At 48.6% G+C, this 15,226-nt stretch overlaps 1 protein-coding gene across 1 annotated transcript in view; it reads left to right on the top strand.

Annotated features, from left to right (window-relative positions):
* ENAH (ENAH actin regulator) overlaps positions 1–9,242 on the top strand; it is a 134,171-nt gene extending 124,929 nt beyond the window's left edge. Inside the window, 4 exon segments of the mRNA XM_042924516.1 lie at positions 967–1,029; positions 3,931–4,009; positions 8,233–8,290; positions 8,821–9,242. Of these exon segments, the coding sequence (XP_042780450.1) occupies positions 967–1,029; positions 3,931–4,009; positions 8,233–8,290; positions 8,821–8,858 (238 nt within the window). The 3' untranslated portion in view covers positions 8,859–9,242.
* The last annotated feature ends 5,984 nt before the right edge of the window (positions 9,243–15,226 follow it).

The raw sequence follows: 15,226 nt of genomic DNA, 5'->3' as shown, positions 1-15,226 counted from the left end.
CTGGATCCTGTTCCTCAGGAGTGTGTCGTAATCGTGTTCTGCTCTGGTGGATGGCTTGCTTCTCCTTTCCCGAAATGGAAATTGTGAAACTGTCGGTTGTTTCCTGACCATTCATGCACCTTTTGATGGATTTGATCCAGCCAGTGATTCCTGCCTTAAAATGTCACCACAAGCAGTTTTAAGCCCTAAGAGGTTTTTAGAAGTATGTCTGAGACACTCAGGACTGTATTGCTTTTCTGCCCGTTTCCTCCCCTGTTCCTTCTGAGAGCCAGTGTATTGGCCACTTCACGTTTTTATTTAAGTGCACCTCACCCTTGCAGGGCAGTGAAAGTACCCCTTTCTGTCGTGAATGTCCCTGTCGAAGTTACGTCAGTGGTGAGGTGGGTTAATACCTGACGACACACGCCAGGTGCTGCGCTGTGCTGTAGTCGCTGAGTGAAGACATCGGATAGTAGAGGGAAAGCAAGAGTGTTCGAATACTTCAGACTGTGGCTGGAAGGTACCGTTGGAACCTTTGTGGGTTCTTCCTGTGGTTTTCAATAAGAGCTCACAGATCTTACATTCAAGGTAGAAGAAAAGTTGTTTACGTGCTCTTTGAGAAGAGTTGATCTGTGTATACTTACAGCGGCGGTGGTTTTTTATTGGGTCTTGGTACTTGCGATACTCGGCGCGGGCAGCTTTTACTGTGTCTGCGTGTGTGCTGTCTGTGCAGAGGGTCAGCGCGCGTCTGTCCCCTTTCTGTCCTCAGTCATCGTCAAGTAGAGGGACTGACCTCACGTGACCGTAGATAGAGTTTGTGTCCAGATACCGTCTTCTGGACTGGAAAAAAATGATTGTTTGAAGGGTAATGGACTCCTTTAATTGTTTTTGCTGTGACTGCAAACCTATAAAACGGTAACCTCATGAGAATTACTTTTTAAAAGTTTTCTATTGTATTTCCCTTTAAATGGTTTTTCCCCTTCATAGACGGGATTCTCCAAGGAAAAATCAGATTGTTTTTGACAACAGGTCCTATGATTCATTACACAGGTATCACCCTGATGTGACTTTGTGATTTGAGACTTTTAACTGACACGTTCAGGGCAGGGCTGAGCTTTTTCTACCTGGACTGGTAATCACCACGAGGGGGATACGTGGGAAGGTCAGACCTTTCACATTTAGCTTTGTTTCGAGTTTTTTAAAAACTCTAAGAGATTAAAATTAGAAAAGTTAATAGTATTCACCCCCCTACCATCACTTTGGAGTTGGCTGGGGGTAAACAGCAGCGGTGCACACGTCCGCAGGGCCAAGATAGGGGTCTCGGTCCCTGTGTTTTCTCCAGGCTCTTGGTAGCTTGTGCATTTTCTTCGAAAGGCTGTTCTCCATAGAAGTAGGAGACAAAGCCTTTAAAAGGTGGAGCAGAAGATTTCTTACTGTTTGTCGGTGGAGCACGGGACTTTATTACAGCCGCAATTGCGAAAAATTTACTCTTTGAGGAAAATCTCTGTCTCCTACGTACTTGAGTGTCTTTAACAATCTGACATCTAACATCCCGAGCAGATTGTTCTCTAGGATAAGTCCTGTTATACCATTTTTTTTCATCACTAAAGTTAAGAGAACCACGCATTTCGTATTTTTTAATTAAAAAGTTGACAATTTTTAAAAATCCTCAAGTGCTTACACAATATTTAGAATTAATTTGGCAGAATAGGGACTTAAATATTATAGTACTTATTTTATAGGCAGGTATCCAGAGGTAACACAAAAACCTCTGGGAAACCTCGTTTTGTTATCAATTTTCAGTGAAAATCCATGGGTTAGAAATAACCGAGATCTGCCCATGTTATTATATGCACCTGTTTTTAAAAATTCACATCAAGTCTACTGGGAACGTGACTTAAATAGTATACAGAGGGGTGTCCCTGGCAGTGATTTAGAAGTTCTGCAATCAGATTGTATTTGGCCAAATTGATACTAGCTAAAATTATTTTCATGCTGTTGATGCTGAAAAGATTTAAAGTTTGTCAGCCAGTTAAACCTGCATAAAATGTTTATATCACAAGTGTGAAATCATTTTTCCTGCTTTTTTTTTTTTTTGAGGTGGTTTAATCGTTGTAACCAAAAGACTTAGAAAATTTGCTAGTACGTAAGAGAGAAAAAAAATAGCATTTAATGAGATTTTCTGTTGTTATTCTTCTCCATTATCTTGCCGCTTTCCCACGTAGAGCCCCCCCCCCCACCCCCCATAGAAGGTTGATAAACCTTTTTTTTAAAAAAGTGGTGATTACTTCTTTCCTTCAGTATGAAAAGTTCCCCCCTTTAGTTAATTATCATGGTGATGGGGCTGGGGGTGGTGATGGTGATGGTGGTGGTGGTGGTGGGTTGCATGTTAGCATGAATGAAAATTTCTTAATTGCATGTTTCCTCAATCGTTTATTGTATAATGTTTTGTATTATTTAATAAATACGGATAAAGTCATAACATACCGCCCAGTTAATTAGCAGGCTGTAGGCACTCATATGAATGTCAGGGGATATTCATTATAGAACTTAGGAGGAAAGAATTTGCCGGTTGTACCACTTCACTGTAAAGAGTAAAAGAAAAGCAGAGGAATTAACAGTGTAACTCGGCGGGCAGGAGCAGACAGCGTGGGGAAGGGAAATGCACACAGTGTGTCTGTCGACCATTAAGGGTTTTCACTAGTTCGGGCTCTGCAGGGAACCCCTGCCTTCCCTGCCGCGGATCTGCACGTCCTCGGTGACTAGGGGATTCAACAGTCCCCTCGGCGAAGTGTAAAGGGGTCCGTCCCCTCCCAGGGGAAAGGAGCTGTGTCCTGTAAATTTTCTCCCCGGCCCAGCTCAGTGCTTACTGAGGGGAGTTCTCTGAAAGGTATTACTTCCCTTGTTCGTAAGGGCAGAGCGGCGGCTGCCTAATGATACCAAATCGGTCGACTTGCTCCCTCCCAGCCTTTTAAGCGGTCGTATGTTTGATATGAAAGCAAAGTAACTCAATAGTTCATCTTCACGACCAGCGTCTGTGGGTTTAGAGGATGATAAGCCTCGTAAGAGGCTTCGCAAAGTGATGGGTACCGAGTCCTGGTGCAGATTTGTGACGTCGGTCCTCCGCGAACTTGATGATATGTGACTTGACTACTGGTCTGCATCTGCATCGATGTGTGGCCCTCCGAGCGTCGCCACTTTACCAGGCTAACCAGCACCTGGGTGAACGCCCGGTAAAACTCCAGGTTTTCCCCTGGGCTTCTCTCTGGTTGCCAGAGTTGGAGAGGAGACAGGACTGGTTTATTTGATACTGAAACTGTTGTTTAAAATACCCGATTTCTAAGACTGACTTCTTCACGTAGAAGTTTTAGTAGAGCCTCGCGTTCCAAAAGTGTAGTCCTAGTCGGCAGTCTGCTTCTGTGTGGCATTTCCTTTTAAAACGAACGAACGAACAAAGTTTGTGGAGGTAGTTAGCTGGAAACACGCTGTTCAGATGACATCTCCGTAAAAACTCCATCAGGAAAGTGTTCTTTGGCCCAAAACCAAGGCACAGGATTTGCAAACCGATTCACATTAGGGGTCAGTTCACCAGACGTTTAGTGGGCACCGCACGGTTTCAGAAGAACGAGACTGTGTGGCACGCGGCCTCGCTCCAGCCCCTGCCCGGAGCACGCGCTCCTCCGCTCCTGCCGGAAGAAGCGCCGCGGTCCCATCGCGTTGCCTGGTCTCTTTACTGAGACCATTTACGGCTGGAAACGCTGAGCCCCGTGAGAAATACTTTCTGCTTTATGTTCCAGTCGGTCCTGCAACTTTGACAATTAACTTGTTAACACAGTGTGTTTTAAGAAAAGGACTTAAATCTGGTGTTGGGTTGGTAAATTTGCAGTTTTTTGTGAACTTCTTAAACATCCTAAGTGTCGTTTACCTGTCCTGGAAATTCTGTTTGTACAGACCAAAATCTGCACCTTCGTCGCAGCCCAGTGCCAACGGCGTCCAGACAGAGGGGCTAGACTACGACAGGCTGAAGCAGGTAGGCACGCTCATTGGCAGCTGCCTCTGGTGCACCGGTTTCTTTCTAGAACCGTCTTGTGTGCATGTGTTCGACAAAGTGTGAACGCACTTGAAAAGAATGTAGAGTTAAGGGGCGCCTGGGTGGCTCAGTCGGTTGAGAGTCTGACTCTTGATCTCGGTTCAGGCCGTGATCTCACAGTTCGTGAGTTCAAGTCCTGTGTCTGGCTCCACGCTGACCACACTGAGCCTGTTTGGGATTCATTCTCTCCCTCTCCCTCTCTCTCCCTCTCTCTCCCTCCCTCCCTCCCTCCCTCCCTCCATCTCTCTCTCCCTCTCTCTCTCTCTCCCTCTCCCTCTCTCTCCCTCTCCCTCTCTCCCTCTCTCTCTCTCCCTCCCTCCGTCACTCTCTCTCTCTCTCCCTCTCTCTCCCTCCCTTTCCTTCCCTCTCCCTCCCTCTCCCTCCCTCCCTCCCTCCATCTCTCTCTCTCTCTCGCTCCCTCCCTCCCTCTCTCTCCCTCCCTCCCTCTCTCTCCCTCCCTCTCCCTCCCTCTCCCTCCCTCCCTCTCTCTCCCTCCCTCCCTCTCTCTCCCTCCCTCCCTCTCCCTCCCTCTCCCTCCCTCTCCCTTTCTCTCCCTCCCTCTGTCTTTCTCTCCCTCTCTCTCTCTCTCCCTCTCTCTCTCTCTCCCTCCCTCCCTCTGTCTCTCTCTCTCTCTCCCTCTCTCTCCCTCCCTCCCTCTGTGTCTCCCTCCCTCTCCCTCCTTCTCCCTCCCTCTCCCTCCCTCTCCCTCCCTCTCCCTCCCTCCCTCCGTCTCTCTGTCCCTCTCTCTCCCTCCCTCTCCCTCCCTCTCTCTCTCTCCCTCTCTCTCCCTCTCTCTCCCTCTCTCTCCCTCCCTCTCCCTCCCTCTCTCTCCCTCCCACCCTCCCTCCCTCCGTGTCTCTCTCTCCCTCCCTCTCCCTCCCTCCCCCTCCCTCCCTCTGTCTCTGTCTCCCTCCCTCAGTCTCTCTCTCTCTCTCTGTCCCTCTCTCCCTCCTCTCCCTCTCTCTCTCTCTCTCCCCCTCCCTCCCTCCCTCTCCCTCCCTCTCCCTCCCTCTTCCTCCCTCCCTCTATCTCTCCCTCTCTCCCTCTATCTCTCCCTCTCTCTCTCCCTCCCTCCTCTCCCTCCCCCTCCCTCTTCCTCCCTCCCCCTCCCTCTCTCTCCCTCCCTCTCCCTCTCTCTCCCTCTCTCTCCCTCTCTCTCCCTCTCTCTCCCTCTCTCTCCCTCTCTCTCCCTCCCTCCCTCCGTGTCTCTCTCCCTCCCTCCCTCCCTCCCTCTCCCTCCGTCTCTCTCTCTCTCTCTCTCTCTCTCTCTCTCTCTCTGTCCCTCTCTCTCCCTCCCTCTCCCTCCCTCCCTCTGTCTCTCTGTCTCTCTCTCTCTCTGTCTCTCTCCCTCTCTGCCTCTCTCTCCCTCCCTTCCACCCTCCCCTCCCTCCGTGTCTCTCTCTCTCTCTCTCTCCCTCCCTCCCTCTCTCTCTCCCTTTCTCAAGTAAAGAAAAGTTAAAAAAAAGAATGTAGAGTTTAGATATTTTTATACAAATGAAATAGCATTAGTAGTGTATTGTTTTCAAACCTTAACTTTTTTGGTTCAGGGCATTAATGTAAAGTTCCAGCAGTGGCACAATATAAACTTTAAACGTGAGTGTGTGGCGTATAATTGCGAAGGGGAATAGGCTTGCACTTGTCACTGGACACTGGCAAAAATGGACCCAACAGACCTGGCCTTGTCCAGAATGTGAGGGAAACGGGCACTCTCCGGTACCTCTGTTTTCTAGAAAGCAGTTTGGGAAAACAAGATAAATATCTTACCTTTGAACCCAGAAATTCCACTCCCAGGAATTTATGCTAAGAAAATATCGTAGAAGTATACAGATGGACAGTGTGGGGGAGCACCCAGCGGCCATGAAGGAGTCACAGTTGAGAGCATTTAATACTGGATCGTGAGCCCTCACCCGTGCTGGCAAAACAGTGACCAACCCGTGCCAACAGTTATCCCACCTTTATGAAAAAGAAAAAGATGTCCATATTTTGGAGACGTCGTACACAGACGTACGTTGTACCCGAATGTGCGTCGTACACGGACATACGTCGTACGCGGACGTGCATCGGACGTGGATGCATGTCGTACATGGACACACATTGTACGAGGACGTGCTCAGAAGCAGGAAAGAAGGAGTGACGGGTGAGGAGATGGTGGACTTTCCGAGATTTTATTCCTAGAGGAGGTGGAATACGTTTTTAAAAAATCGGTAGTGTTAAAAAGATTCGAAGGGGAAGGCCAGCCGGAGCACCTGAGCCCAGAGGAGCCGCAGCGAGAGCGTCCCCTTGGCCTTCCCACCCCGCACACCCGGTGGCCTCTGACAGCGGTGACCACACCAGGCCCCGTGGTGGCCTCGTACCGACCCCCTGGCGGACGCGCAGGCCGGGCACTGGCCGGGCTCACGGTGCGGCACCGTCTAGGGGTCCTCGCGGAGGCCCGTCCAACAGCGTGTATACTCCAACCGTGTGCTTCGGAGGTTCTGAGAAGTTCCGCCGCTCAGCCCCGCGGCCCCGTCCGTAGTTCGAGTCGGGATCAGAACCCAGACCTTTCCTCAAAGCCTGTTCTCCCCATGGCGTCACTCCTTTTTTTAAATGCTAGCAGGTGTTCGTGGCTCAAAAAGGGACGGATAATGTTGCAGTGATAGGAGTTCGGAATTAAAGTCAAATACGAATTAAGGAGAGAAATACTAACAATGTTTCGGATAAACCTAATTTTTATAAACTGCAAAGCTGTTTGAAAAGTTAAATTGAGTTAGGTAGTTTGAAAAGGAAGCTTGAGGTCATTGATGATCAAGCCCCTATTTTCCCGTATATCTAACGTGACTTTCTTTTCTTGAAAACACTTTAGAGTACTTGCACACGCCTGAGAACGTGGTACACTCTTGGCTGTCTGTAGGGGAGGAGAAGAGAGGAAAGGTTTGATTTTAGCGCTGGTTTTCCTATTAATTGGAATAAGGACACTGTGAGGCTGTTCCGATAACTGCTGTGCTTGTTCCTTATTGTAAAGTGGGGGAGTTACTGATAGTTTCGACCTTATTTTAAACCTGAAAAACCTTTTGAGAAAATGAACCTTAAACAGAGCAGCTGAATCTGAACCTGAAGTGTGCAGCGTTAAAGAAGGTCGCACGCTGGGAACTAGTCCACCCCGAGGGTGGCTGTTACTTTTCAGATTGCATCGCCTTGTCAAAAACCCTTTTAGTTGTCACATGACCCCGTTCTTGGTCATTTTTTAAGGGGGTGGGGGTGTCTATTATTCCAAAATCAACCTGGAAATCGAGATTTTGCAAAATCTTTGAGGATGGAATGGTTTTCCTGGAGGAAGGAGCATCCAGGTCGACACTGTTACATCGTAGTGTGACAGCGGTCACGTGAATGCCGGAGAACCTCTGGCAGCCGCGTGAAGTCAGTGAAGTGGCGAAATTCATTTTAATATGTCTTATTTAACCTAATGGAACTAAATTATATTTCCATATGTAATCAATGTTTAAAAATTACTGAAGAGCTATTACACGTCATCACACATTATTTCTTCACGCCGAATCTTTGAACTCTGGCGCGTTTTACACGGGCGATGCGTCTCAGCCCAGCCTGGCCACGTCTCCGGTGCTCGGTGGCTGCGTGCGGCTGGTACCTGCCATTTCGGACCGTGCGGGTCCAGCGGGGCCCCCTCCAGCCTCGTGTCCGCCCGGTAGGGCAGCCCTGAGGGCCCGCCAGGGGAGTCCCGGAGTCCTCGGAACACAGTTGGCAGCTGTGGCGGGGTCCCCGGGGACTCCTGTACTTCAGACCGGATCGCCGCTTGGCCAGGATCTGCTCGTCTGGTGTAGTTTCCCTGTTCCTTGAAATTGCGTTCTGCACCAACTCTCAGACTGCTCCCAGAAGACGAGGTTCAAAGCAGAGCTGTTGTCTTTTCTAGAAATCATCTGAATCCTGCCCTTCTCTGGACAGCAGAATTATTTTTAGTTTTAGAAAGCGTTCTGGTGTCTCATGTTTCGCTAGGCTGGAATCAGAGAAGACCGTTAAAACATGATTTGCCGAGGCTACTCTAAGACATAAGTGGTCTGGCAGCAAAACCGTACATCAAACTTCATATATTCTCAGAATTTTATGCAAACAAGAGTATCTGGAGGAGTAATTTTTGTCTGCATTCCTGTTTTTCTCTAATATTTTAGGACATTTTAGATGAAATGAGAAAAGAATTAACAAAGCTAAAAGAAGAGCTCATTGATGGTGAGTATGTCAGCAGATTTGCTGCCCCTGTACCGTTTGAGAATACCTATCTTTAAAGATCTGCACATAAAGAAATAGCCAGTTTATTGCTTGGGGGCACAAACCAATTACTTTCGCATAGTATCCTGCCCTTCGCGTGGCTCGGGGTGCGGGAAGAGCCCACTCCTTACAGTGGAAGCTGTAAAAACCGAGGTAAAGAAGTCCTGACATCTCAGGTGTGGAGTCCAGGGGAGCTGGCCCGTCCCTGCCTGTCCTCTAGCCCCACCCGCTGCCCTCTTGTTCTGAGCCCGCGGCGTCCACTCTTCTGTGTTGTACGCGAGAGGGAGAGAGCGAGTGAATGAGTGTGCGTGCGTGCGTGCGTGTACACACGTAAGAATTAGTACCATCTTTGTATTAAGAGAACAAAGGTCTGTGCAAGGTCAGTCCATCTTTTTTTGCTGGGGCTTGAACACAGTCGCTAAGGGTTCTTAGGAATGACTCTTTCCCTCCACGTCAAATTGACTCGCAATGCGTTTCCTTCTCGTACCCAGCGATCAGGCAAGAACTGAGCAAGTCCAATTCTGCGTAGAGAAGCAAGCCCAGGAGAAGCAGGACCGTAGCTGGAGGAAGAAAAAAGAGCCCTGCAAACAACAGCTGTTAACAACAAGCCCCTACGTTTTGTGAGCCGCGGGAAGAAAGTGGATACAGATGGTCGGAAGGAGGAGAGCCGGCGCACTTGTGAGCCTTCAGATGCTGTTGCTCTGGCAATCGGCGATTTCCCTCCAGTTTGCTGCTTTCTTCTGACCTTTCGACAGGATGCAAGGGTCGGATAAGAGTTCCCATTTAACGGTTATGCAGAAAATCCTAAGCCCATCAGGCAGAATCGCCGTGCATTGAAATATTTTCATGTCAAGACAAAATCGCACGTTTTCCACAACCCATTGCTAAAATAAAGAGGAGAAAGGCTTAAGAAGTTTGTTTTCAGAGAGTGCTGATGAAGAATTTAGCAAGTTACGCTATTGTATTGTACATGTTTCTCTCAGGTTTGTCTTCCTATCACGTGTGATATTCCGTAATTGAGGTCAGCCCTGTGGAGGTTAAGATCCTAAAACGTGGAACGAATGGAATCGTATGTGCTTTCAAAGGGCGATATTTATAAGAAAGTGTCCTAAAAATGATTTGTCTGGCTTGAGGAATTTTAGAATGATAGGAAGTCTCTCGAGTTAGCCTTCATGCAATTTTGTAGATTACAACATACAATTCATCCAGAATTTAAAGATTTAGATGCCTTCCTAAATTGTTAAAATGCTTTACCAAATCTATGACTCCTACGTAACACACACCAGTGGTCAAATGTAAAACAATATATTGTAGATTTACTGTAGGTTTTCAACCTTTTTTAGATTTATGCATGTGGACATTTTTATAATGTAATTACAACCACCACAAAATTAGCTTTTTTAATTGCAAACAGTAATGCATGTCCCACTGATATGTAGTGGCCTTTTCAAGGCCGGGTCCCAGGGAAAACATTTTGTAGAGTGTAGGGGGGGGGAGGAAGGGAAGGAATAAGTTTTCATTTAAAGTTAATTTCTGCATTGTCTTTTTTTCTCAATTACCTGCATGAATAATAATGAGGAATATTTTGTGACTTTAATTGGTAAATATGTTAGCAGAACCAAGTACTTAATCTTTTACATCATGTCTTCAGCTGTTCGTATTTTAGCTTCAGTAATTTCAATGGTCTGAAACATGATTCTGAGCTTCCCATGAATCACATCATACTGTGGGACTCGAAAACTTGATCCCTGAATCTGGCAGTTACTCTGACCTAGGTGCCCTGCAGTCGGACAGGTGTTCAGGTGCATGCTCTGACCAGGAAAGCTGCTCTTGAATTGTGTTGTGTGGAAACATAAGAAGTGGCAATGTCAGCAGCGACTGAGGTCACAGGCGTCAGTCACGCGGCAGCGGGGACCGGCGAGGGGCTCTGAGTAGTTCTCTGGTGACGGAGTGAGACTTGGGGTAGGGGGACGGGATTAGATCCTCTGCTGACCCCGACTCGGGTGTGTGTGCGTGTGTTCGTAATCCACACCCTTCTCCTGGAAACTCATGAAGATTAAAATAGGGGAGACATTCTGTATGTTGCAATGATAGATTTTTTTTTTTTTTTGAAAATTTAGGAAATCAGAAACTCTCCAGGCTCTCTGTCTTGATGTATGCTTCAGTTACGTGCCATACTTGCTTTGAAATCTTTGATTATTTGAAGTTTCACTAAAGTTTTGAAGAAATAATCCATTTTCATCTGCTTTCTAGATTTCGTAATCTCATTTGGGAAGACGGAGCTTGCCGATAGCATAGTTTTCTAAAGGCTGCAGATTTGCCATTACCCTTCCAGACGGTGTGAACGAGGGAGGCTTTTCCTGCTTACGGTAGTTCCCGTTTGTGTAGAAACTGCGGTTTTACATTAATCTGTGATGGGTGAGCTGTCCTCACTCAGGTCTGTGGTTGTGTTTTCTGTCCCTCTTCATGGTCAGGCAGTAGTAAAGGCATTCAAGATGCGGCAGGCTTCTGAAGTACTGTTTTCTAGAAGAAATAGGAGGCATTTTCATCTTTAGTATTGTACTTTCGGTTATGCAGACACTTCGATGGTATAAAGGCTTATGTCCCCTATAAATCTGGTGAGAAATCACTTGATTTTGTTGGTTGTTGGTCTCTAGTAGGATAGGATGCTGGGTACACGTGGTCCAAAGTGAGATAAAAGACTGCAGTAAAACGCTAGATCTCAAAAAGGAACCGGTTTACGCACTAACTGTCTCGTGCCTTTTGGTCTAACATTAGCAGGATATCTGTGTAAAATGACAGAAAACCAGTGTTGAATCACGCCATTTTCCATCATTTTGCATTATCCCGGGTTGCTAAATGTGTTCTTTACAAGACGTTTGATGAAATCACTGTACACATCCGCTGTCCTACGTGACAGTTTTGTCATCGTTAGAGATTTCAGTAACTCACGCGGGAAGTTCTCAGAGCGATGTTCCTCGGAACCCCGTCAGACGATGGTTTTTGTGCTCTAGTCCACGGGCTGTCTGAAGCTGAGTGCAGTTCAGGGGTCCTTTCTAGTTACAGGAAGGCACTTCTTTCCTCAACACTGTGATCTGACCCGTGACCAATCCGTCCTGTGCGCTGTGTCAACGGCCGACGGTCCATCGCAAACCAACTGAATGTACACACCTCCCGCCGGTGCCGAGGTCTCTCCGGAACGGCTGTCCCGGTCGCGGTTCGTCCACACTTTGCCAGCGTCAAGTGTCTGTCGGAACCGAGGACGAAACACTAACGAACGTTGGATTCTCGTGCTTTAGGTGTGCTTCCTCTTTAGCCTTTTCGGTTCTCTGCCATTTTTACCGTACTGTTTCATTTAAATTTCCTACACGCTAACTTCGTTTGTGTGATTGAAATAAACTTGCAGTATATACGTGTTGCTTGTGTGTGACGCTCAGATAATACTGTAAAATAGGCTGTCGGCTCTGAAGTAAGTTCTGCTGCATGTGGAAAGCCCGTGCGAAACGCCCAGGACTTCACCACGTAAAGTTTACACGGCACGTCACCGTTCCCTCCAGAGTCCCTAAGTCGAACACCCTGAGTAACGTAGACACAGATGTGGTCGTGCGTACTTTTTGTTCAGAATGACTGTTGTGTGTCCCCTCTCCTCTCCTCTCAGCCCTGTCGGCACAGCGTCTCCCAGTCAAGAGTGACGAAGGTTTGATTTCACTCCGTTTTGTTCTGCGGCCTAGACGCTCACGCACGCAGTCCGGTCTCCCCGTGCGGTTTGCAGGGAGCAGGGCCTGAGCAAGCCCTGAATTCCAGACACCGTGAAGTCTGGTCTGCAGTGTCCATTTACTCAGTGTGCCGGCTTCTCGAAACCTTCATTAGGCAGCGACACTTTTTACCTGACTTCATGAATACTGATTTTTGAGTGCCATTTTACAGTTTGAGTGTGTTCATCAGAAGTACGGGCTATCCTTGGCTTTCTTGTTTTGCCAGACCCAGGTTTTCCCTCTGTCAGCGTCCACCGTCCCCAAACGGTCCACTGGTGCCCCTCTCCCTGTCCTGTCTCAGACTTTTGCTTCCCTTCATGTATCAGTCACAAATCCCGCTCAAAAGTACATCAAGTAACGTGACAACCAATTAAATTTGCACAGCCACACGCGTGTGTCCGAGGACCTGTGTCTCCTTCCAGTGCCATCGTGAAGTGCTCTACGGAGCACCGTTGACAAATGCCGCAGAGTCGCTGTCATTCTGTCGGTGGCCACCTTGTAATCCTGTCACCTCTGTCACTGGCAGCATGAAAATGGCATTGCATGAAGTGAGCCGTGTGAAAGAACTCTCTAGAGGCTCCTTTATGTCGACACTCTGTAGTCTTGTTTCCTGAAAGCAGACCTGTTCCTGTGGTGCCATTTTTGTTTTTACTACATGAATTTGTCCCTGTACGTCTCCTCAGAACTTAAGGGATGAGAAAGGGATCGCGAGAGTAACACCGAAAGTACTGATGCTCGGTACTCCTGACTTGCCACTGAACAGTCACTCAGTATTTATACTTACTTTCGAGTTAGAACTTGAAGTGTGTGTCCAAGGACCCGTGGATCTGAGTGAACAGAACCGTTGCAGGTACATAAAGATGTGGTGGGGGACATTTACTTAAAACAATTTTTTTTAATGTTTATTTATCTTTTAGAGAGAGTGTGAGCAGGGGAGGGGCAGAGAGAGGGGAGACACAGAACCAAAGGAGGCTCCGGGCTCCGAGCTGTCGGCACAGAGCCCGACACGGGGCTCGAACCCACGAGCTGTGAGATCATGACCTGACCTGGGTCAAAGTTGGACGCTTAGCCAACTGAGCCCCCCAGGCGTCCCAGAACATTCACTGTTCAGAGTAGCTTTCTCCTGGGTCTGAATACAGTAAACGAAGACGCTAGAGCGGATGGCCTTTCAGGAAAGGGCATTTGCGTGAGCCGAGCCCTGCTGGAGGTCTGTGGGCTGTGTGGGTCCCCTTATGTCATTTCTAGATAATGGTTGAAGATCAAGAGATTTTTATATCTTAAAGATACTGGAAGAACAAAACATTCAAAATAAAAAAAAAAAAAAGCCCAAGATTGATTAGAAAAGAAAGTGCTAAAACAGTGAGTTTCGGGTGGTCAGGATATCGAGCACTGACACAAACCAGCATCCGCGGTGCAGACCCCGTGGGCGGCTGGGGTCTCCCGGTGAGGGCACACGTGTGAACACTGCTCACGTACAGACTGGGTACGTGTAGCTGTCTTTCTAAGTAGTTTGTCTTTGTAAAGGACTTTTCCTTCCAACGATTACAGCTGTCTGTTGCCCAGAAACTCCCTAACCTGGAGCCTCAGATACGCCAGCGCACCTGCCGCTAGACGTGACCTTGCCTCCATGGTGTTCTGAGTACGACTTTCTGTTCGAATCAAAACCATTAGGAACGCTCGCGTGTTTCATTAGAAAACTAAGTCTGTATTTATGCCCCGAATGAAAAAATCCGTATGTGGGTGACAACCTCCGAGTTCATTGTGTCTAACTTTAACTCTTTCCCCCTCCCTTCCAAGAGCGATTTCTTCCGCAGCAGGTAACAGAATCGCTTCCATACGTAAAGAAGAAATCATTAACGTAGCGAATGATGTTCAAGGAGTCTGTGTTCTTCATAAGTGGCGGTTTTGCGAGAAGGCTTCGTGTGTATAGAAAAGCGTGTAGCTGGCCCTTTGGCCTTCATGAGAAACGACACTGAGAGGGAAAGAAATTTACACTAAGGATCAGGTACATGAGTCCTCATTCAGATCTAGAGACCAGGAAGGTAGGTTCTGGGCTCCCACTCGGCCCCTGCATCGTGTTCCCCCCGAGACTGTGCACCAACGGGCAGCTTTGCAAAATCGGTTCTCAAAACTCCCAACGTTCCGTGCCCTTAGTCACATCCATGGAGCCTGTAAGTCCCTTTTCTAAACAGCAAAGTCATTTTTAAACGTCTCTGCGTTTGCTTCATTGAATTTTAGGTGGGAAGTCTCCACTTAGGAGTTCCTTGTCCCGTCCCAGGGGAGCCCGTGTTCAGTTCTGCCCGCCGCACACTAGGGGCCCAGTGTCTGGGACTTCCCCCGGCCCTGTGCCCCCTCGAGTCTGGTGGTGCCTGTGTTCACAGCCCTCTGGCCATCACGCTGGTGGCTGGCCAGGCGACACGGGCGAGGAGCTAATGTAGAGCTGGGAACGGCCCGCAGAGTCCCTGTGGTGGGCACGGAATCTCCGGAAGCACCCTTTTCCCTGAGAAAACTACTGGGAGGGTTGAGATACTCAGAAGAGTCGTGCTAACACCCGGCATCGTTTTTCTTCTACTTACTAGGTATCCAGGGTGAGGGGTGGGGGTGTTCGGGCCTGAGCCGGGAGCTGGCCCCCCACGGGGACCGCTCCTCGTCACTGCCCCTGTCCTTGGCTGAGAGCAGATTTGGGGTTAGTGGTCTCTGAGAGCAGGTGGTGTTCCAGGATCTGCGTTAATCCACCCTGCGCCCCTCCTCGGGCCTGATGCCCAAGTCACTGCTTTCACCCTGGCCGCGCGGGGCCCGCTGCCTTCGCCGGAGGGGAAGGGCGTGCAGGGCCCGGTCCCCTCCCTCTAGGCCTCACAGGTGGCGTCTCCTCTGCGGCCACTGGCCGGCTGCCTTACTCTTTCTTGATCCGAGAGAAGGGAAACTTCCCTCTTCTACCTTAAGCACAGCTTGTAAGTGGCCCAAATCCTTAGGCCCCAGTCGCTCAGAAACACGCATCCTCGGAACAAGGAAGAATCTGGGAGGCGACCACTGAGGTCGGTGCCGTCACTCCAGATCCTGGTGGTGCCCTCGGAACACTGGTGTCTGCCTGGCAGCAGCGTTCCTGCGTCTGGTCGCAGCCCTCAGCCCGGAGGCACAGTGC

The sequence above is a fragment of the Panthera leo genome, chromosome F3, assembly GCF_018350215.1.
Source record: "Panthera leo isolate Ple1 chromosome F3, P.leo_Ple1_pat1.1, whole genome shotgun sequence".
NCBI lineage: Eukaryota > Metazoa > Chordata > Mammalia > Carnivora > Felidae > Panthera > Panthera leo.
Note: the sequence above shows the minus strand (reverse complement) of the source record. Positions and strands in the feature narration are given on the sequence as shown.